Source organism: Citrus clementina, unplaced genomic scaffold (genome assembly GCF_000493195.1).
Source record: "Citrus clementina cultivar Clemenules unplaced genomic scaffold, Citrus_clementina_v1.0 scaffold_5, whole genome shotgun sequence".
NCBI lineage: Eukaryota > Viridiplantae > Streptophyta > Magnoliopsida > Sapindales > Rutaceae > Citrus > Citrus x clementina.
Genome location: NW_006262201.1, coordinates 42,011,587 through 42,036,395, shown reverse-complemented (window position 1 = coordinate 42,036,395; position 24,809 = coordinate 42,011,587). Strand labels below are relative to the sequence as shown.

The 24,809-nt window shown below is 32.8% G+C and overlaps 3 protein-coding genes across 4 annotated transcripts; all 3 read right to left on the bottom strand.

Annotated features, from left to right (window-relative positions):
- Nucleotides 1-460: 460 nt before the first annotated feature.
- Nucleotides 461-6,979, bottom strand: LOC18041732 (DEAD-box ATP-dependent RNA helicase 28). 2 transcript variants are annotated; one of them, XM_006435137.2, is made up of 19 exons: nucleotides 6,550-6,979; nucleotides 6,273-6,449; nucleotides 6,114-6,182; nucleotides 5,924-6,030; nucleotides 5,612-5,690; nucleotides 5,299-5,472; nucleotides 4,841-4,989; nucleotides 4,598-4,693; nucleotides 4,315-4,417; nucleotides 4,092-4,154; nucleotides 3,670-3,731; nucleotides 3,361-3,457; nucleotides 2,846-2,964; nucleotides 2,719-2,761; nucleotides 2,470-2,571; nucleotides 2,237-2,335; nucleotides 2,056-2,139; nucleotides 1,361-1,632; nucleotides 461-827 (listed from the first exon to the last, which is right to left on the bottom strand). In XM_006435137.2, exons 1-19 carry the CDS (start codon nucleotides 6,826-6,828, stop codon nucleotides 812-814), a joined length of 2,190 nt encoding a protein of 729 aa, XP_006435200.1. In that variant the 5' UTR covers nucleotides 6,829-6,979; the 3' UTR covers nucleotides 461-811. The 2 variants fall into 2 exon arrangements, with proteins under 2 accessions (XP_006435200.1, XP_024039962.1); XM_024184194.1 differs by lacking the exon at nucleotides 461-827 and having other exon boundaries at nucleotides 1,542-1,848.
- Nucleotides 6,980-14,722: 7,743 nt separating this feature from the next.
- Nucleotides 14,723-16,480, bottom strand: LOC18041731 (E3 ubiquitin-protein ligase CIP8). The gene has a single exon (XM_006435134.2). It carries the CDS (start codon nucleotides 16,133-16,135, stop codon nucleotides 15,044-15,046), a length of 1,092 nt encoding a protein of 363 aa, XP_006435197.1. The 5' UTR covers nucleotides 16,136-16,480; the 3' UTR covers nucleotides 14,723-15,043.
- A 5,791-nt stretch (nucleotides 16,481-22,271) lies between these two features.
- On the bottom strand, nucleotides 22,272-23,069 carry LOC18040386. The gene has a single exon (XM_006435133.2). The coding sequence runs from the start codon at nucleotides 22,810-22,812 to the stop codon at nucleotides 22,483-22,485; it is 330 nt and encodes a 109-aa protein (XP_006435196.1). The 5' UTR covers nucleotides 22,813-23,069; the 3' UTR covers nucleotides 22,272-22,482.
- Between the last annotated feature and the right edge of the window lie 1,740 nt (nucleotides 23,070-24,809).

Below are 24,809 nucleotides of genomic sequence, written 5' to 3'. Positions count from 1 at the left end.
TTATTTTTAGAACTTCAAGATATAAAGCAGGCTTAGTGTTTATGGAATTCTCGAGTTTAATTTACCATGAGGCATCAAATCTAACCCCACACAAGTAACAACATTGATTGCATACGGAACCAAAATACCCGAAAGAATTGTGGCCTTCAACAAATTCATCTCTCAAATGTCAACTCATAATATATTTCAAGAGTTGCGATACACACATTAGAAATTATGTAATTATTTTACAATTCATTTCTTAAAGTCATTGGTATGAAACATTCAATACTTTTATTAAGAAGTAGATAGACATATCTCATAATATTATCAGACTTCTTTGTTAAAATGCTCGCTCGGGTTAGCAAAAGGCCTGCTAAATCAACATTGTCGAACAACACCTTTTGATGAAAGATATGAACAAGAGGTTTCGAGAAAGCTCGTGATTATTTTAAAATAAAATAAAGATAAGTGATGATGACTTACAAATTTAAATTAGTTAACAAAGTATGATTAGAAAATATCAAATTTCCTACCACTAAAAAAAATTATTCAAGTGCAAAACATGAAAATTTAACTCTAGAAATTCATATGATATCTTCTAAAATTTTTACAGAGGCCATGAGGCATTTTCCGAATCTCCTCAATATCTAGGTCAATGTCTGCAATACAAGTTTCTTCCTGGCCTCTTCATATCTCCCCAGCGACAAAATAAGTCGTCACACCAGTCTCTTCATATCTCCCTAGTGACAAAATATGTTGTCACGCCAGTCTCTTCATATCTTCTTCATAAGATACACTACAGGAAACCTCCAATGCTTGTATTAGAGTACTATCTGCGCTTGTAACTGAAAAAATAACCGGATAATAATGAGTTCTCTGAGAGAATTCATAACACATTAGAGTAACCAGTATGACTGCTTTTGACAACAGCTGCAAATGAACAAACTCAGTACAAGATACATGTATATAAAACATTGGAAATTTCCCTATAATACTAACAATAATGACCAGCCACTTGAGCTCTTATAAACGATCACGTGGCATATGAACTTCCCCATTACTGCTCAAAGCGGGCAGATAAAATGTACTGACAAAAGATTACAGTGAAACACAGCTAAGATCATATGTGGAAAGCATGTCAAGGTAGATAACAGTAGCTTCGGCTGCAATGCAAGAAACAATATATTTTTGTGTACCATCAAGGCCCCATACTTGTCATGGTTACTCCAGAATAATATTAGACCAAGTTCTCTTTATATATTCTGTCCTCCACATCTTGATTGCAAGTTTAGAATAATACCGCGCAAGTAGTAGGCAGGATGAAATGGAACATAAAAAGTAGCCAAAACAAGGAAATGAATTATAAGCTAACTCATACCGTGATTTGCTCTTAAATGAATGCTTCGGCTTCTTTCCTATACCACCAGTTCTCTTCTGCTTTTTCTCACTCATGTCACTATGAAACAGTTCCCGCATCTCTTTTGCCCTAGAATTACTTTCTTGAGAAGAATGTTTCGATTTCTTGCCGTTTGATTTCACAATCTTCCCCGCGTCCAGAGCCTTCTGCTTGGCTTTCACAGCTTTTGCTCTTCGGTAAGCAAGGTCAACCGTAGATATCCCAGCCTTTTCCTTCTTGTCTTTTCCACTACCCTGCAATTCCATTTATGAGTAAAGCATGCCAATCTGAAACAAATATTACGACAACCTGCTTGAACGTGAAATAAGAAATAGTCAAAGAGAGAATCTTGAACATAAATGGACTGGGAAGAAGTCCAATAATGACCCATGGCTACACTGTACACATGCACAGACTGAGTAGAAGTCCAATAATGAACCATCTTTATCCATCGCAGACTGGGGTATAAACTGTGGGTGAAAAAAGAGATAAGACAAGCTCAAGATAACAAACCAGAAACAGTATTAAGAGTTCCAAAAGAGGCATGCAGATAATGTGCATATCTAAAGTTTTGGCTCGTCTTTTCTTCAATTATAGGGGATAACATTAAAAAAAGAAAACCATTTACTCTTGATTATAGAAGGCTATTACACACAGTAAACAATACAATTGCATACTTGTAACTTGTCTACTTGATCTTCATCCTCCAACATCTCTCTAGCTGCTTCTAATTTTCGACGCTCCTTTCGAGGCAAATTTTTCTGCTCAACAAGCATACGAATGTATATTCAGCCAAAATTTCAACCAAAAATCTTCAATCAAAAGGATAATAGAACTCAAATCTGGACTAATAACCACCTCACGTTCTCGCTTCCTCTTTTCCTTTATTTTAAGGTCTTCAGCCTGTTGAGCACTTGTCACCTCATTTCCAGAACCTTTTCCTTTTTCAATAGATGCCTATCAAAAAGGAATATAGAAGTCTTGCTGTAAGAGTGAGTAGAACTACACTGATAAGAACTTAAACGATGATTACTGGATTTAAGAAATATTTAGTAATCATCCCAAACATTTATATATATGATCAAGATTACCTTATCTGCCTTTACTGCAAGCTTTTTCTCCTTTTCTGTCACAAACCAAGTTCTTTTAGGGCGTGCAAAAATTTCTTCCTTATGAGCAATCATATTTTCTGCCTACGTGCATTATGGAAATGTGTGATATTTATTAGAAACAGAAAAATTAAGCAAAAAAGACAGGTACTAAATAACCATATTAACAATAGCAGAACCCTGTTCCTCAACATGTAGGTATACAAGTTGCATAGTAGTATGATCAAACACCTTTGTTGCTTCCATTTCAGCTTTTCTCAGGATTCTCTCTTCCCTGCAGTATTTGGAAAACTACAATAAATATGCAAAGTTGAATAGTTCATAAAAAAATTTGTCAGGGAAATACAATAATGAAAACCTTTCTTCTTGAAGAATAGCAGCTACTTGATCTTCCATTTGTTCAATTATTTTAGACCACTTAGTAATTGATTGCTCGGCGACGATTCGGCTCTTCAACTTGGAACCAGCTCTCTTAGCCTATAAATAGGAATGACAATTGCCAAGTTAATCATCTTCAGGTTTTAATCATAGCCAGCAATAATATAGGTCTAAATATTTAAGAGTTTGCAAAGTAAATTGACAGTTAAGAACTTTTTAGCCATATGGCACCATTGACCAAGAACACGGTATAGACTAACACATTGTCGTGCAAAGACAAATAAAGAAAAAAGGACTTATGATATAAACTAACTACCAGTTTAATAGTTCGATCAAGTAATTTCAACATTTCTTAGACGAATGGCTTTCACAGGATTGAGGCTACAAACAATGGTGGCTCTACTTAACTTATTTAAAGTGTAACAGCTAAAATAGACGCCAAAAGGTTAAGCAAACTCCAGATCAACCTAGATATAATGTAGAGTATTGACTCACAATGGCTTTTAAAAGAGAACGATCATTGTCCGTCACAAAAGTAACAGCATATCCCTCTCTACCAGCTCTTGCTGTACGTCCCACTCGATGAACATAGCTGCTCAAATCAACAAAAATAAATGAGTCACTGGAATGTAAAGTGTCTGGTTTAAGTCAAAGACTGCACTAAATTGGTAAATAACCCACTTGTATATAATTTTTAACGTAAAGGAATAACAGTACGTGAACATTCACAGAAAAAAAAAATCCCGATTCAAGCTGATAAGTATATCACCAACTAACAGCATAAGAAAATAATTTGGTACTTGCCTAGTAAGGTCCCGAGGACAAGCATAGTTAATAACTGTTTGAACACCAATTATGTCAAGCCCCTGCAGGCGGTGGCAAAAATGAAGTGTTAGATGAACAACACAGCTTATCTTTCATTAAAGCTAACTAAACTAGAGCAAAATTATTTTAAAGTTTATTGCTTGTAATGAGACAGAAGCAGGTGAGGGAGCCCAAAGAAGGATTCACACTGATAATTTCAGCCATAAATACATTATAGAATTGTTTCCCTGCCACTCTCACCCCCTCTAAATCCATTCCATGAAAATAAGAAAGATAAAAAATTGATATCTGCAGGGGAGTGTGAGGAATTGCAGAGCAGTGTCAGAAAATATTGAGTTAATGGACAAAAGGTCTGCATGAAACTAGAGCCAGATGCAAACAACTGGAGAATATCTTCTTACACGAGCAGCCACATCAGTAGCAATCAAAAAATCAACATGTTGCTTCCTAAAGAGTTCCAAAGCCTACACAAAAAACAATAATTGGTAAGAACTACAGATCAATAGGCAAACAAGGTGTAGCATTTCTCGTAGGACCTACAATCTAATACAGAACACAAGGACAATAGTTAAGAAAATCCTGTCAAAGATTCGTGAAAGAAATGCAAAGACAGAATTAACTCACTTCAAGGCGCTGCGCCTGGGTAAGATTTCCATGAAGCTCAGCCGCTTTAAGGGCAGCTAATCCAAATAAAATCTTCAACCTATGTGCAGCCTGCTTAGTTCCACTGCCAGAAAAAGTGCAGGGCCGCTAATGAGATCAGATAATGAATAACCCCAGATCCAGTAGATGGCTCAACGAGCAACGCTAAAATCTAAAATTTAGACGTCTAAACAGCGAAGGAGTTATGTTGCTGCAATAGTCACCATTAACCCATCAAAATAAGAGTTCAGAAGTAGATTAAAACCTGAAGATGATCACTTTGGATGTAAAAGTCTTTGAGCACAAGGAAAGAAGAACTGCCTCTTGGTTTACTTCACGCATTCGGCGTATCCTAACCACCCTGCAGAATGCCAATCATAGTTTTGATTTGATCAAGTTCATCAGAAGGTACAAATGTGCAACCATACAGAATTATGAAGAAAAATAACTTCTGCATGCTGTACACATCTAATGACAAAAGCATAATGCAATCACTAAGAGATATTACTCCTCAGTCAATGTCGATGGGCGTTTTGCAGATGGGTCAGCTGAGAGACGCAAGGGTTTGGTCAGAGAAAGCTTGATAAGCTCATCAACGTCTTCAGTCAATGTAGCTGAAAACAACATAGTCTGTCTCCTCTTAGGACAGAGGCGAACCTGAAATAGAACAGAACCGGTCAGAAAAGAATTATTCCAATTCAAAACAAATGAAACAGCAAAACTTGACCCCTCTCTCTGCCGTTACCCTCTAAACACTTAAATTTAGATTTATTTTATCCAGGCAATAACAACAATCAAGCAATGTGTGAGAAACCATTGTTCCAGATTAGTTACCCGTAACACAAGAACAAGGACATTTACTTCCTATGAACCAACAAACAGGGCCAGAAACATCTAATATGCTGTAATATGTATACACTCACAGTCAGAATTCATGTAAACAAAACATAACAAAGGAAGAGGTACCAGCTCATGAATTTCAGCACTGAATCCTAGCTCTAAAAGACGATCTGCCTCGTCAAGGATTAAAACTGCAAGATCGTCCAAATCCACAGACATTGAATTGCGTAAATGATCTATCATGCGCCCAGGAGTAGCCACAACAATGTCTGGCATTGATCTCAATGCCGTCTCTTGCATCTAATATTAAAAATAACACCATCACAACATCTTATAGAAACAGTTATTGCATTACAACTAGAATGGAACCTGAAAAAAAAATATTAATAAGCCAAGAGAGAAAGTAAAAGTTTCAAGAGAAGAAAATTAATAAACAAACCTTTGTTGACAGCCCACCAACAACCAGGCAGCATCTGATATCAGTAAATTGAGCAATTTTCTCTATCATGCTGTGGACCCTATCATAAACACATGAAAACTTATAAAAGTGATAAGAAAAAGAAAAAATGATAGACGAGGTAAACCAAATAAGGAGAAGAAAAGAAAGATATACACATATGTACTACGTAGCAAGTATAACTAGTAGACTAATAAACAAATCTGCAGAATTTTTGGCATGTGCCAAAAAAGAAATAAAACACGAGATTCTAAACGCATAAGTAAACATTTCTAAGACAATGAAAAAACTCACTGGACAGCCAACTCTCTAGTTGGAGTTAGAATTAAAACCCTTATAGCTGGAATACGCTTTGGACGGTATAGAAGCCTCTCCAGTGTTGGTAATGCAAAGGCAGCCGTCTGTATCAAATGAAATAGATCAAGTTAAAGCATTACACAGTCAATTATCAGCAGCCAACCAACTTCCAAAGCAAATAACAAACCTTTCCAGAACCAGTAATTGCACTCCCACAAATATCGCGACCAGTCAAAGCTAATGGTATGCACGCCGCCTACAAAAAAAGAAACCCTAATATTAAGTAAATATTACACAGTAACAATTATGTATTAATAACAATGACATGGTTTAATGCAAGTGCAACCTGAATTGGTGTGGGCTTAGAGTAGCCCAATGCCTCACAAGCACGAAGCAGAGGACGAGATAAATTGAGCTCCATGAATGAATTAGCATGAAAGGAGGCTCCATCGGCTGGCGCAAAAAATGATTTAGTGTCACCAGCATTACTAAAATCATCTTCATCTTCAGGTTTGTAATCCTCCTAAATAATATTTATTATATAAAACATTACTAAAAATTCTTAGATTTTAGAAAATAACAAAAAATATATACGCAACACAAATAAATGAATGTGAGATTACATGTTGGTCAAATTCAGAATCGGAGTGGTCGTTGTCGACAATGGGGACGGAGCGCTGTTGGAGGGATTTGGTGATTTTAAAATCGACGGATGTTGTCCTGCGACGAAAGTGTTCATCGGAGACGGATTCGGAGTATGCAGCGAAGTCCCAAGGGGATTGCTTTGCCCGTTTTGATGGTTTCTCTACATCTACTTCTTCTCCTTGATCTTCTTCGTATTCCGACTGCAGCTCTTCAATTTCTTCATCGCTGGGCGGTTCGAATATGAAACCTGAATCCATGGATTCTAACGCAACAAGCTTGACTTAGCTTCGCTGCTGTATGTATTACTAGAACTTACTACAATTATTACTAGGAGGGTTTTGGTTAGCCTTTGCGTCCGTCTCACCAGGGTTTTGGCAAGGAGGAGAATTGCGTGGGATATACCTCATTTCCTCCAAAATTGCTAATAGGGCTTAAATTGTAACACTCTTAAATTTTATACAGATATATTTTTTAAAAAAATTAATAAAAGTACAAAAATAACCTCAATTAAATCCTTATAAAACTGAATTCATATTCTCAAAGTCGGGTAAATAGTTGAGAATACTAAACTTTAACCGAACCATGCACAATTAGTAATTCAACATAAATTATCGACTTTTCCATGCTAGTCAAGTAAATAATCGAGGATATTCGACTTCAATTGAAATGAAAAATTATTTGTAAAATTCTTAACTTTTTTATGTAAGTTGAGTAAAGAGTCAAGAATAATCGACCTTAAATTAACTTTGCCCAAGTACTCATTCATAAAAAATTCTCGACTTTCATGAAAGTCAGTCTAGTAACTAGTGGAGAATATTCAACTTAAATTGAAATAAAAAAATCCATTTCAATTAAGTCGGAAAAAAAGTCAAGGATACTCAACTTTAATTTAACCTTATCTAAGTATTCAATCAACAAAAATTATCGACTTTTCGTAAAAGTCTGGTAATTAATCAATGATACTCAACTTAAATTAAAATAAAAACTTTCCTTTAATTAAGTCGGGTAAAAAGTCAATGATACTTTACTACTAGGCTTACGCTTACTCAACATATTTCTCGACTTAATACCTAACTTACATCATAACTGACTCGACTTACTTCACTTTCGTACTTGACTTCCCGCTCAACTACATATTCGACTTGCTTAATTCCCTTACTTCACTTCTTGCTCGACTAAATACTCGACTTCTTCCTGAAATGATTTTTCAATCACTTACAACTTTAATTAATGCCTTAAATCCCCACATTTTAATGCAATAGTGTGTGTGCATGTGTTTGTGTAAGCACAAAAATGAATAATGTATAATTAAACTCATAAATCATCAGCAAATATACTTGTAATAAAATAAAATCAAACTCTAAGCATACAAAATGTTTACATTTTAAACATACATTATCCACGACTTGATAATGCACCTTTTGAAGAGTTTATATTTATCAAAAAACTTTATATTGGAGTTAAGAGATGAAATAATGAGAGAGGAAGAAAATGGTGAGAAGAGGAAATCGTGAGAAATAAATGGTGAGCGGAAGAAACTAAGAGAGAAACAAAATGTAGATAAATAGTTTTTTAAAGATATTTTTGACTTTTTCCACCTTTACGAGGCACATGTATGTATTAGGGTATAGATTTGATATTTAGGGGCACATGAGATATATTAAAATAAAAAAACCCTTTGGCTATAACTGACAAATTAGGAAACGGTGTCGTTGCAGTTTTCTTTTCTCTTTTTATTTTTATTTTTATTTTTATTATTTCTTTAGCGCCGATTTGGTGGATTGCATGAACCAAAATAAATAAATAAATAAATAAATTGGGGCATATTAAAAGCTTTTTCAAACACCCATATTTTTAATAAAAAGTTTTAACTTAAGAAAAAAATTATTTTGAGCGAATAATCCGCGTCATAATCCATCAGTGCATCTATTGTTGCTTTTTTTTTTATTACATGAGACTATTGCTCAGACTACAACTCATATTACATGAGAATATAACTGATATTTACAAATCAGACTATGATTGGGACCAACTTACATCAATGTTAATGGAGCGCTATCCAAATTTTAACTCTCTTAAATATTCGAGGAACATCTGCTCCCCACTCTTGAGTAAGAGAGCAGACTATCTTCACTCAAATTTAATTAAGAAAAGAAATACTCCTACAATACATTGCGGAGGTTCGAACAACTGACCGCATCTATTGTTGCTGAATGTGCAAAGTTGCACAGAAACAAATGTCAATGTGATACCAGAAGAGAGATTATTGATTCAAGGCAAGAAGCGTGCCCTTCACGCTGTTAGTTTTTGGGCCATTGCTCATTTGCCACGACGAAACTGGCATGGTTCGGATGTTCATTTATTTTACTAAACTCATCTTATTCGTGTCAATAATAAAAACTATTTTCGGTGTGATGATTATTTTTATGAATGCCGAGAATAAATGAAAAAAAAATACATAAAAAGGGTCAAGGAGGAGGACATTTTGAGTGTTTAAAAAGATGTATTGTAAAAGACTATTTTTAAAAATTAATACATAGGTGTACAATTGATAAATTACACATTACATAGATAAAATTTTAAAATGTTTATAAAACTATCACTATTGTTTCACTACACCATTCATAAAATTATAACAGACTTTTACAATTAAAAATTCAATAATATCTGCTTATATAATTGGTGGCATACACAAGATTTTATTTGTGTAACAATCAAAAAAGTCAAAAAAAAAAAAGGTTGTACTTTCTATATTTGTATATACCACATCACTTAGAGCACTTGAGAATTGAGATAATCAACTATGTTACGGGGTCTAAGATTTTTCTTTTTGTCTTTTTCAAAATAAAAGAAACTACTTAGAAATATTAAAATTAAAAAAAATTCAACCCCCATTGGAAGGCATGAGAGAGAGTACTTAAGAGTCTTGAACCGTTCCACACGAGTAAAAGAGATTGATAGTACATTTACTATACTAAAACTGGAATGAAGTGAAATAAGAATGGGAAAGAACTTAAATGAGTTGGAATGAGGATGGAGAATGGAAATCAAAATAAATTATTTACTTGAACTGTAGGAATTAGAATTGGAATGAGCTGAATTGTCATTAATGTATTTACTTTGTCTTGAAATTTAAATCAAAATAAGTTAGATTGGAACAAATTACTAAAAAGCACTTAATAAACTATTGTCATAATTATTATTTTATATTTTAATTATAATGATTATTTATTAAAAATTATTATTATTAATATGTTAATAATAATTATTTTAATAATAACAACAATAATAATAATACATTAATTAACTATAACTGTGGACAAAATGAGGATTTTTTATTTCATAGGGAGAGAAGCAAAATGGTTATTTTTGAGAATGAGAGACTTATTCCCACCATCATCCTTAGAAATCAATCTCTTAGTCTCCATTTCCAAATTGGGGTCGCCATGTGGGTTTTACAATTCTTATTCTGATTTCGATTCTCAACTCTATTATATGAGGTAAACGCTTTTAATAATTTTTTATTTCAGATTATAATTTCTCAATCCAAAAAATAAACACACCAGTTTAGCTGGTTGATTTTATATTAGATATGCGATGTCATTTTCCACATATATGCAATGTCATTTTCCACTTATGTGGAAAGACGTTTCCAATTGATTGGTTGATTTTTTTTTCTTTTTTTTTCTATTGGTTAATCTATTTAATCCCGACGTTTGTTTCCCCTCTTTCCAATATCTCGTAAACTTTCGACCGCAAAATATAAAAGCATCTCCAAAAGCTTCTATAAATTTTACTTTTCAAATATCTATTTACTTACCTATGTGGCAAATGGAAGAATGAAAAAGTATGTTATTATAAAAAAAAAACTCTTAAACAGAAATAAGTTAATATTATTTTAATTAAATAATTATTTTTTTAAAAGAAATATCAGTAGCAATTAAAGTTCTTCTCTCTCTTTCCGTAGTAAAAAGTAATAAAATATAAATTGAAAAGAAAGAAAGCAACTCTCTAAATTTGAAGAGAAAAATTTATTTTTTATTTAAAAAATTTTAATTGAAGTATCTTTTAGAGTCTTAAATATTAATATAACTCTTTAAATAAATAATAAAATATTATTTAAAAAGGCTTTTGGCGATGCTATAAGCATCACAATAAAAAAGAAACTGATATTTAAGTCCAGAGCTAAACAACCCATATAAAATAGCGTTTTATGATGATAGCAAGCGACTAGAATCACGATCATCTAACACAAATTTTAAAACTTTAATTGAATTACTTTGTCATGTTATTTGTTAATTCAATTAGCCAATTGGAAAACTTGCACCAAAGCAACTGATGTACCTTTCTATTCGTTCAAATTATTACTCTATTTCATCACACCATTTTTGACATGTTCAACCATCTTTAGAAATTAGATGTAGTTGGTATGATGACAGTCAACTTTACACAAAGATTCCAAACCATGTTTGCGTTAAAGAAAATGAAAGAAGAAAGAAAACAAAAGAGCTACGTGGAATGGAGGGAGGGCAGAGACCCACTAATCGCAAAAGCAAGAGACTTTTTTTTTTTGGAATACGCAAAAGCAAGAGACTTTTTTTTTTGGAATACGCAAAAGCAAGAGACTTGGCTAAGAGCCATGTGATAGTGATCGATAACATCAGTCATTCTAAGCTAATAGGCAATCCAACAGCATCCCATGTCCCAGCCTACTTTCGAAGCTCTTGTTCACGGTTTGACGCTCCTCTTTAATTATGTTACGTTGAATGATGATATAGTTATAAATTATTGTATAAATTTATCTTATATAAATTAATTTAGTATTAATTTATTGGTTAAATAAAAATATAAAATAATAAAAATAAATCATGTGGGTCAAAAGATATTTAATTCAATCAATTTTATCATGTCACGTCAGTTTGTAGAAAATAAATTTATACAAGAATTTATGGCTATTTTCTTACTCATGTTACGTTTAGAGTAGGCAAAACTCAATCTTCTCGCATATGGCATCCGCGGCACTGAACGCTTTTCTAACTAATTTATAATTTGATCTACAAGTAAATACCTCTCGAGTTAAAAACAAGACCAAATAAGGACTACTTTGTATATTAAATGAGCGTTAAATTAAAGTTGAGGGCAACAAAAGCCAAACTAATGGTGCATTTATTTTTCTGAAATCAAGATGCGAAGAAATTAGGATGGACCAGATTTAAAATAAACTGAATTCGTAATCAGAATAAGTTGTTTATTTAAGTTATCAAAATCAAAATGAATTGTACTCCTATTGATATGCTTACTTTATTTTATAGTTGGAGTGAATTTTTACAAGTTTTGACAATATTCTTTGTTATAATTATGCATTTGTTCAACTAATAAAATAAAGGATAAGTATTTTTACTATAGATATCATCATCATCATCATTATTATTTTATTAATTATAATAAAATAATGATGATTTTATTTGTACAAAACATGAATTTTTTTTAATGAAAAATTATGGACATACAATGATTATAGAATAAAGTAATTTTGTTTTATACCATTGACAAACAAAGTAAATTCGACAAATAAAACAAAATATTTAAGGTAAGAGAGAAAGCACCGTGTGAGCTCAGAAAGAGCTTGGCTAAGCTCAAACTTGACCAGATGCATTACCATCCTTAATCCTACCCGTTTGATGCTTCCTTCACATATCCTTCTCATCATTGATAGATTTCCTTCTATCATTGGCCCAAAATTGACCATCTACAATATCACATTAGTCTTCTTTACTAAATAATGGTGTGAATGAGACTACTCACTCCATCTGCGAAATCGTGTTGCCCTTTTATTTTTTGTCCTTTAGTCCATGTGGAACTTCTAAATTGGCTTAACCAAATTAATCTACCAAAAATTACTAGAATGATAATAGTAATAATAGTAGTATATTATTATTGGATCATGATTCTCTTCTGATTTGATCATGTCCTGAATTAATAATTTAATTATTGATTGGTTATTAATAAATAAAAAAGTAAAACAAAATTAAATCTTACCCATACACTATTATTAAAAGACACATGACAAAATATCCTTAAAAGCTCAGTAGAACTCAGATTAAGAGAGAATCTTATTCCATTATTATTTGTTTAAATAAGGGCTCGTTTGAGATTATTTTTGGGAGACTTAAAAGTGATTTTAAAAATCTAAAGTTAATTTTAGTATTTGGTTAAAAAAAATCAAAATTACTTTTGTCAAAATCAGCCCCTCCTATAACTGATTTTGAAAAACAAAAAAAGAAATATCTTTCAAATTCTGATTTGAGAATCAATTTAATCATTTAATACAATTCCCTAAATATCCTTAAAATTATTACCTAAACCCAAAATTATCCTTATTCAAATTGAAAAAAATCAAAATTTTAATAAATTTTTATTATAATTCATCGATATCAATTTAGTAATATCAATTTATTGGTCGAATTATTATTAAATTTGTTTCACAATATTATAAATTTAGTTATTAATTGTTTTAAGATAAAAAAACAAAAAATAAAAAATAAAAAATAAAATCAATATATTATAATTTTTATTTTTAGTAAAAATTATTATAATACACAATTAAAAATATTATATGTACATGATTTTATATATATAAGTAAATTTTATCCTACATTATGTACATTTTAATCATTTATTTTCTTTCAGCAGTTTAACAATAAAATCTACCAACCATCTATAACTGCTTTCAAAACTTACAGTACTTCTGAAAACAAAATTCAACAAATATTTAATTGATTCTCTTCACAGTTAATTATTTTTACAGCACAACTAATACCAATTATTTTAGAAGTTATAGCATTCCCAAACTGGCCCTAAGGTCAAAAGAATTTTTTATTTACTTAGAAGTAAAATGTCAATACATTCCCTCTTCCCATTCCCTCATTTTCATTCTCAACTCTGCGTCATGAGAACGACATTCCCATCATTCATTACCAAATTTGTGGATTCTACCTAAAATTTATTTTCATTCCTTCCTAGTTTTAGCAAGGAAGTACCATCAATGAGGAATGGAAAGAAGCAAACACACCATCAGTGTCTATCGTCTAGTTATTCAGAGGCTTTGATGTACACCTTCTGTGCTATTGGTCTATCGCTTATATTCATTCTTAAGCAGAAATTAATCAAAAGAAATCTTAAATTAAATTAAGTGTATGCCAATACTCCTAACAAATAAAATGCTCAATTTCCAATATGCATACATATGCAGAATTGCACTGTCTAAGATGAAATTTCAATCAATGCGGCCTCGTTATGAATCAGATGGCATATAAAAGTCTGGTGCATATAATCAATATTCAAGCTAGTGAAAACAATAATATTTTCTTTGCCTAATCTACAAGCATGAGTCGATATGTAACTGCAACAAGGCAAAGGCTACAAAATTCCACAAAATATCACATAACGAAATCAGCTACAGTGATTATTCACAGCTGAAACAAATTCAATGTTTATGACCTAGCACCACCATTGAGGACAAATTATCACAACCAGACTGCTTCATGTTTTCACTTAATAAATGCATATTTCATAGGTATATTTAATATACATGCTTCACTACTATCTCTTGAATATTAAGAAGTTTCTATCATAGCCTCAGGTAAATTCATTAATTTGTAACTAGCCTAGATGGCCTGGTGATACAACTATACATAATTAAGTAATTGCAGAAGGCTGGCCTGACATGCTAGACTTGCATAAAGATAGTTACAAAATTGAATAACCGATAAAAAGCATACTGGCATCCACACTACGTAAACTGGCATACAAGAAAAAGCAAAAAGAAAGCACTAAATCTGACAAATAGCCAAGGTTTGTTATGGAAGGTGAGTGTGCCAGCAATAGCAATCTCTTAAAGATGAAAACATGTCATGAAAAGGGCACACGAAGCTCTAACAACATTCAAAGCATATTTGCAGTTCCCTTTTTCCCTATTGATGCATTCAAATTAGAAGTTGCATGGAGCTAATTAGTAGCTAGAATCATTGATCTTGTTAATGCCATGTACTACTTGTAAAACAGAACTTCAAACTGGTCTAATGATTTGTTTACAGCTAAATGAGACATGTAGAGAGAACTATTGTTTAAGGCCAAGACCCAAGGGAACTGATAAACTTTCATTGGCCTCAAACTAAGCAATGGTTTCAGTTCAAATAGTAGGGGCAAGCTTTCACTTCTCAAGTAAACGCACTGCCTCTTACGATTTTTAAGTACTTCAATCATGAGTGTACAACTTAAATTTATGGTAGATAATTGCTGAATTGGGGCAAGCGCAGGTACCATCCCAATTTGAGCCAATACTATATACATTAAGCAGAATATGTAGAACAAATATCAATTCATCTAATTCACAAGCAAACAAAAAGCGAAAAAGGTCCATGAACCAGAATATGAAAAAACACATAATTATTTTCAAGATACCAGTTGCAATCAACCTAAACTCAAATTCCCTCCAGCAGAGCCCGAAGCTCCACCTACACTGGCACCGGCAGAAACTCTCTTCTTCCTCTCTTCCTCGTACTCGGGATCATCCGTTGGCAATTCAAACCTACAGACCGGACACGTATTCCTCGAATCCAGCCACGGGACAATACAGTCCCCGTGATATACATGTCCACAAGGCAACTTCGTAGCAGTTTCACCAACATTGACCATATCCTTACATATAGCACATACAATAGTCTCCTGCTCAGACAAAATCTCCACCGTTGGTAGCTCTAACACAGCAGATTTCGCCGCGCGCGGGGCCCCTCTCCTACCACCGTCACTTTCAGCTAAGTTCTGCAACAACGCCTCGTATCCAGCTGCGTCCATGTAATCCGCAGGATTGCCTATGTACCGGTCGGATTCCGGAGCTTCAAGTCGAAATTCTATCGAGTTGTTCAGAATCTCGGCCCAGTCCAGGATCCGATTACGACCGGATCTCGATCGGGTCGCGAAGTCTCGGATCCGTAGGGGGAGCACATCCCGCCACCTCCGTCTCAGATCTTCTTCGTCTTCATTTTCTATATTCTCTTCGTTCTCGTTATCAGATCGATCTTCTCCTCCTTCATTCTCTTCGTCGTCTTCGTTTTCGTTTTCATTTTCGTCCCCTTCTTCGTCAACGTTTCGGTTCTCTTCGTTTTCATCATTTTCATCCTCACGCGCATCGTTCTCCCATCCATCGAGCTCAATTCGAAGAAAATCATGTCCATACTGGGGATCCTGGGTAAGCTGCTGGGGCGCGTCCTCATCACGCGCGGCTTGCGCTATTAAACGCAGGACCTGAAGGAACTGGGATCCGAAGGAGGGGTCATCGACGTGATCAGGGGTCAATGAAGGTGGGGAAAAGGGTGGGGTTAACGTTACGGGGATTGATTCGACAAAGCCGTTCTTACATTCATGACAAATAACATCGGGGAGATTGGCAAGGGTTTCGATTGACACACGTTTCTCACAGTGATGGCACCAATATTGCGTCGGGTCAGTATCCGACGCAGTAGGTGTTGTCGGTGTCGGTGCCTGAGATGGAGATTCGGCCATCAAGCTGCAGTTACGGATTGCACGGTGTGTCCTATGGAGATAATAAAAGAAAAAGAGTAAAGAAAGTAAGGGAGTGGTTTGATCCTTTGATTCGGGAGAGTGTCAAATTGTTAGAGAAATTTGTAGGGTGTCTTCAATGTGGTTGTTTGTCTCCGAATTTTAGCCGTTTGATTAACGTAAGTCGATTGATGATCAAGGTGTCAGTTGATCAAAGCGTTATTTGAATTTTGAAGTCATTTCAAGATTTGCTGAAAGCGGAGGATGATTCATTGATTTGTGCGATTGAATAGGTGACTTGGTGGACTCAATGTAAAAAAAATACTTGGTTGACGGGCTAGGCGGCTAATCGAGGAGCAATACGAAAGCTAGTGTCTATTGTACAGTTAGACTTCCTAAAAATTTTAATTTTTTTAAAAAAAATTAAAAGTTAATTTAACTACTTAATAAATTTTAAAAAAATTAATTTTGATAAAATCATCTTACCAAATAATAGATTTAAAAAAAAGAAAAAAAAATATTTTTAAAAATTTAACTTTGAAAATCAATTTCATACTTAGTACAATTTTATATATATTCTCATATATATTATAAAAATTTAAAATTATTCTTACTAGTTAAGAAATAAAATTATTAACTTTTAAAAAGTTATTATATTTATCAATTATATTAAGATAATAAAATAAAAAATAAACTAATTATATAAATATTTATTTTAGTACCAATTATTTTATACATATACAATAAAAAATATTTATAAATGCGTAAACATTTTTTATTTAATGTTATGTTTCATCTAGTTATTTACATTTTTACAGTAAGATTTACTAAATACATCTAACTACTTTTAAAATTCACACTGCTTTTAAAAGTAAATTTTACCAACCTTTAATTAATTCTATTCACAACTAATTTTTTTTATAGTATAATTAACAACAATTATTTTCAAAATTATAATATTACTAAATTAGCTCTAGAATGACAATACCTTTACCGCTGCAACTGCAATAAAGTAAAAATATGGAAACAATATGTAGAAGTATAAGATGGCAAAAAATTTCCTCATGTATAGGTTCTTGGAGACATGTTATATCAGGTCTAATTTTATCATATTTTAAGATGCGGGCATAAATTTTTATATTTGTTGATTGGACAGGTGCTGTGTGAATAAAAACCACTAATAGTTGTACCTACGCACTAAACTCATATGATCATTCACTATTCATTTATTTTTAATGTTTTAAAGGTTAAAATTAACAGAGTAAAAAAAAATTAAATAAAAAATGTTAGCACTTACCAATTTAGGTGGCGTTTGTTTTTTAACTTAATGACTTAAAGTGACTTAACTTAATTAATTAAGTTAATTAGATGTGTTTATTTTTATAACTAAATGAGACTTTTTAGATAATTTTGACTTAATAAAATAAGCCATTTTTTTTGGTTTTTTACTGAATAGAGACATCTGAATTAAGTCAATTACTTTCTAATGTCAAAAATATCCCTGCTTTATGATTTATTTTTCATGTCTATCCCAAAACTCACCCATAGATATTTACCCCACATAATAATCTCATCATTATTTTTTTAGCCGTCATAAAATCCCTCCCCACTTTGGTATCAACTCCTCAAGTATTGAAAATCAAAATTACACGTGACAACTTCGAGATGAAAGGGCAAATCAATTGTTTCAAGCATCTTATTAATTTTTTTTTCTTATATTATATACGATAAAATTTGAAATTTATGGTATTTTATATATTAAAATTCCAAAATCATTATGTATTCACTTGAATATAGTTTTACTTATAAATGTTAAAATATTGTGATATTTAATATATTATTTATTTGACATTCAAATTTAACAAGGATACAAATGTAAAAGTACATATTTTGAGTTTTTTAAATTGAAAAAAAAAACAACTTAATAATTATTTTTCGAGATTCAGACGAAAAAAAAACATATTATTTAGATTCAGACATTCAGATCTATTCAAAATTCAGACTAATTCAGGTTTATTCAGATTTCAGATAAAAAAACAAACGTCACTTTAGTAATCAGAATGACTATCGAATATTACATTTTCTGACATTTACTTGGATTTTAGACATTTAATAAACTAGACATGTACTAAACCATCTAAAATATTGTTATAATCGAAAATAAATGACAATAAAAAATTTTTTAAATTAAGATCAGTTGAAAGCAGCAAAGGATAGTTAAGGAAATGCCAACGTAGAGACTTTTATGTTTTATCCAAATATTGAATAATACATTTATTAAAATTAAATTAACAATCATCAAATTATAATTAGTGTTTATCTAAATTTAAAAATGATTTTTTTTAAAAATATTTTAAAATAAAGTGTTGTATGTTCATATAGAGCTAAACAGTTAACGTATCATTTTTTTAAAATATATCAGTGTTAAAAAATAAAAGGGATACAAGGGATAGGAGAAGAGAAAAATATGTTGTTTGTTTTTTAGTATGAAGTATGAATTTAATTTTTTTTCAGACATTTGCTTATTTTAGGTTTTTTTAATTTATTATTTATTGTTAGACAATTTTATCTAAATAAAAAAGTCAACTTTTATATGAAAAGTTAATGTATTTTCTATATTGTATATAAATCTAATATTTTTGTATTATCTTTGATTTTTTTTTCAATTGCTTTAAATTTTTCTTCACATGGTAACATTAACTAAATTAAAATATTGAACAAATTAAATTATATCCATTGTGATGGATGAAAATTAAAACAACAATGTTGACCTTTTAATGAAAGTTAATTTTTATAATTACATCTTTTATTACAACATTAAATTAAAATCAACAGTGATAGTATTTCTTTTTTGTAATGTTATCAAACTAATCAACTTATGAAATTTCTAAATTGTGAAGATCAAATATATGCACCACTTAAAATGATATTTTTATCAACTAGTAGTTTTTAAATTTTTTTGTTTAAATGTTGAAAAAAGAAAAATAAATATATCATTAAGACATTTTCATTCAGTCTTATTCAAACTTCATATAAATTTAGATCTAATCAAATTTGAGATAAAAAAATGCAACCTAAGTATCTACAATCTTTATCCGAGAATCTCCTACCCGTTCGGGCCGTATACATTCTAAATCCCATAATAAGTCAGGGTCTGCGATGGAGATATCCTCTACCAAATATGTACGAGTATGGGTTTGAGCATTCCCAGACACTACCCAACCTGCTGCCATCACTAATTACAACCCATTCTTGTAGCCCTTTTAAGAAATTAGTACAAATATATAAGAAAATCTTTGATATGTCACAGCAAATTTTTTGATATAAAATCATGTAACAACTTTTTTAAGACCTATAAGTGCAAGATATCCATGAATAGTCTATTTCATTAATCTATTGGCTATGAGTAATCGTATAATAGTAAAATTTGGATATAAAATATGTATTTGATTAGTATAACATACACTGGTTATCCTTCAGGAAAAAAAAAACATTGGTTCTCTTACACCACTTAAAAGAAAAGACAATTAAGTAAATAATCACACGGTGCGTAATAATTTTTAATAATGTCCGATATAATCACATCTGTTTTGATACAAACTTTACCTCTCAATCCAAGCATAGCTTTATTGATTAGTTATTATAGAGTAAGAAATAAAAAAATATACTCATGCTCTTCTACGATTTTCGGTTATTGTAATCACCTTCATAAACCCATGACTATTATTCTTTCTTCCTCTGGGTATATAAGATATTATTTCGATCACACTGTGAAAACACATCGACATTCAACCACTTTTGTCATGACCCAACCCAGACCTGGCAAGATATTGTCCGCTTTGGGCCTTAACAAGGCCCGCACGGATTTGTTCTTGGGGCGCCCATACACCCCAAAACGCGTCTTGCCAATTAAGGTGTGGATCACCCCTTATAAACCCAGCATCTCTCCCGTGCTTTGCCGATGTGGGATTCGCCTGGGGTGTTACATACACCCCCCCTTGGGGACTCAGCGTCCTCGCTGAGGTTTGCCCCACCATCGCTCAAGAGGACACGCGGAACCGCTCTGATACCATAATGTCATGACCCAACCCAGACCTGGCAAGATATTGTCCGCTTTGGGCCTTAACAAGGCCCGCACGGATTTGTTCTTGGGGCGCCCATACACCCCAAAACGCGTCTTGCCAATTAAGGTGTGGATCACCCCTTATAAACCCAGCATCTCTCCCGTGCTTTGCCGATGTGGGATTCGCCTGGGGTGTTACAACTTTATTCATATTTTACTTTTGATTTAAAAGGACTTGCAAAACTTAGACTTAGATCGAAGTCTTAAGCTGGCATCTAGTTTAGTTGGAAGCGTGTTAAGCATGAGTTGTGAATTGAAAAAATAAAAATAAAAATTGTTGCATCCCGTCAATACATATATACAATCTCTATAGGGCTTGAATCCAATAAATACGTTCTCCATGTTGTTGAGGTACGTGAATTACCACTGGATAACATGATTTGTGTTATGAGCATGGAATTGATTGGTAGGCTTGTGGATGCACATATATACATTAACAAAAATAAAAATTCACATTGATTTGATGAATATTATCATCTGCATTCGGAAGCATTGCTAAGAAAGGAAAAAAAAAAAAAGGTTAGGTACAAACTTTAAAAGACTTTATGAGACATCGATCAATTAGCATGCTTTAATCGTATCAAACATTTTAGTTATTAGCGGCTGAATTTGCAAAGTTGAACGTTTGCATCCAAGAGCTCTGTTGCTGCTATATTTCACAGATTTTGATGCATTTTTTTTTTAATTTTAAGATTTTGGAAAAGAAATTGACTTTCTTTTTAATTTTACAACTAATCAATAATTAGAATAAACTGAAATCGAAATTTACCGAAATTGGAATAGAGAATAGAAATAAGAATAAATTATTTATTTTAATTGAATGAATTATAATTACAATAAACTATATTGTCATTGATATGTTTACTTATTTTTTAATAGGAATGAGAATGAGTTAGATTATTATAAATTACTAAAAAAATCTTTAATTGACCATTATTGTAATAATTATTTTATATTTAAGTAATTGTGATTATTATTATTATTCAAAATTATTGTTAATAATAAGAAGAAGAAGAACATTCACTGGCACAATATCTTTCGTGGTTCTTCACAGTCTTAATTAGGGATGGTAATTTAACTCAGACCCGAACGAACCAGATAATCCAGTCCGGGTTGATTTTGAAAAAATTGATATCCAGATGTAAAATTGTTGACCCGGATATTGCCGGTTCCGGGTCCAGATTTGACTGAAACCGCAAATCCAAAACCTGGACCCGAATATCTTATTTTATACTATTTCTTTAATTATGTTTAATATAAATAGAAACATTAAAAGAAACCTTGGTTTCATCACTATAATAGTCGCTGCCGCTGAAAATCGAAGCCAAAAGTGCCAAACATTTCCTTTCTCTTCAGCACGTGTTCGTCTCCTCATCACCGTGCTCCGCCTTCGCGGCTCTATTCTTCATCATCATCACCACCATGAAACGCCACCGTCATCATCAAACGTTGTGTTAATCATCATCAGCTGCCGTCGTGACTAGCGCTAGCTCCGATGCAGTCAGAAGTTTGCGATCAGAAACCAACGGGCTTTGTCGGACGCCGATTCTTGAAGTTGAAGTTCGTGAATCGTGAGTTTCGACATTGTTATGCTTATGTGATTTATGCTTCAAAATATTTTTTATTCTTACTAATAATAGATTCGAAATAATATCTTCAACATTTGAACTTTGAATTGTAGACTTATGTTATACATTTGTATTTGTGGATGTTTTATTGATCGGAACCACTAAAATTTAGCGCAGGTATTTGTTTTGAATGTTTTGGAACCTGTTTAATTTTTAATTTTTAATTTTTTTAATTTGTTGATCCAAGTTCAAAACTCGTAATCCGGAAATTCAAATTTTTTCGGATTGAACCTGAACCGAACCTAAATGTAAAAAAGCCGAGTTTATATCCAGATCCAGAACCGAGAAGGCCAACCTTGAATTTTGCCATCCCTAGTCTTAATAATTTAAAGAACTTCAAAAAAAAATTATAATAATTTAAAGAGAAATGGACGGTTGCACAAAAGTGGTCATGCCTCAGCCAGATGGTCATGGGCATATTTTATGAATTTGTTCGCAAAATTATTCCATTTTTTCATTTTACACTATTTTATATCATACATTATTCCTCTCACAAAATTTATATTAAAAAAAAAAAAAAACACCTCGCTTCTCCAACCACCACCACCAGCAACCACGAAACAGTTTTAATTAATTAACATATCTAAATATATAAGACTTTATAAGGCACCGTATGGAACTTGCTGAGGTAGCCTGAACCGGACCTGAGAAGCTGGAGACCGTACGGCCACACCGTGCCAGCAAATGCCACCCTTGCACATCTCGTGGTTGTGAACGTGATGATCGCGCGAAATTGCATACACGGCCTTTTGAGACACGTCCCACGTCAGCGTTCCAATCAAGACGACACCCACTATTGTGGTTGATAAAATTAGCACAATCGCGCTGCTGAAGCTCCGTCCAGTCACCAACCCATACGCCTTGATTCCCGCTATTACTGCTACGTAGATCGTCGTCAGATTCCCAATCACGGCATCAGATAGCGCCATATTTGCTCAATTGATCAGTGCCGGCGGCTGGGATTTTGTCTTTATCAAAAGGATAATTGGGATATTCAAAGAAAGGCGAATTAATTGAATAGCGAAGCAAAAGAGAGTGAGTGTGCAAGGCAAATTGCAGGGCCTATCTCGAGGGATTTAATTAATAAATAAGTTTGTCTTGGGTTAGTCGAGGTGGATTTAATGATTATTACGGAGTGGAAATTACGAAAACGGAGTCTCTCTGGTTTTGTTGAGCTTATCTTCGTTTTTGGTTTCTTTTCAAGGAAAAGTGGAGGGTACTGTTTCTTGTCATATACCAGCCGATTTTTTGACAATCCAAAGAGATTATGCCACGTGCATTCATTTGCTTTGTGAACCTTCTACGTGGCTCTATTACCGCATATGCTTTGTACTTGCCAGTATCTGTACGACGTCGTCTTAGTGTCACCTACATGTAACAAGCATACGACGATTCTCTCCTCTTGGCTCTAACCTCAGTGGTAAACTACTACTCTTAAAATTAAAAATGATTATAAAAATAATAGTTCGAATCTCTATAAAATCAATCTCCTTCGATTAAATAAAAAATTATATAAACTTAATTTATAAATTTTTTTTTTTTAAATGTGGGTGTAGTAAAAATATCACTTATAAATCTCAAGTAATATTAAACAAAAAAAATCAGGCGTACGATAAATGTGATCTGGTCTTTCTGATGGACGGTTGTGCTTCGGGCCACGAATCAATAGCTGTGAAATTGAGATATGACCCAATCCCAGAAGATTTGTTGTTGCGTAAAGTTTTTTTTGCCCTTTCCCCTCTACCCTCACTCTGTGGATATAATTATGAAATTGCCTGGTGATTGTGATTTTGTGAGTACGACTTCTAACCATAGTGCGCCATCAAATGCTGGCTGCTACCAAACGAAGGAGACACAATTATTTTTGGCATTCAATTTGGTGACTGACACATAATCAAAACCTGTTTATGGCCAATCATGTTATGGGATGCGCGCTAACCATTGGGCTCTATTGCAGTAGAAGTGCAGAATCAAACTTCCCTAACCATTGGGCTCTACTCTCAATAGCAGAATAGAAAACAGCCTCACCATTTCAATAAAAATAAAAAAATGTGAATTCGAGTAGACATTTAATTTTTTTTAATATAAGAATAGTATTCTCTTTAAAACGTGAGTAGATTATTTGTTAAAATATGAGTAGTATTTTATGTTGCAGCTTAATAAATTTTTTAATTGTAAAATACCAGAGTATGTATTGTAATTGTAATTAAAAAAAAAAAAATTCTCAAACAAAATTTGGGTCTTCCTCAAAATACACTAAAGTTAGCCAAGATTCGAGGTCTCTAAAAGGTGATTAGCAGCAATTCAAAGGAATTCTTTTACCAATCGTAGTTGCTGTCATGAGTTTATTGAAAGGCCATGAACTCTGATAATCTAGTCGCATGCAACTTACAGAGGTCTGGCAAGTTCAATGGATTTAAAACGAACGCTTAAATCAACAATGTTTAAGATAATTAATTCACGTTTTTTACTCGTGCGTGGACGTTATTTAGCTCAAGTCTTTGATCCCAATTTAACAGGACTTGATTATAATCTAAGTTGCACAACTAAAGTGAATATGCTCAACGGCAAATCACTATCCAGGGCCAAACAAATAAATCACATATATGTAAACTACCAATCTAAACAGCCTCTCAGTTTATTTTCGCATGATATACTAGTCGCCGGTCAAAGTCATACGAGTCTTACGACTTACGAGTGGGATACACGGCAGTCACATTCTGCGAAGACTTGGACAGCAGCCCCATTAACACGATTCATCAAGAGACTTTGGCTCACCTCCTATTCAGTGACTGATAGCGATTAGCAGGGGAATCATGAAAAAAAAAAAAAAAAGATTGTACTTTTATCAACAATTTTGATACTTCAATGTGGTAATTTAAAATTAATTACTTCTAACTGCTTTTTTAATTCGTTATAAAGTTGG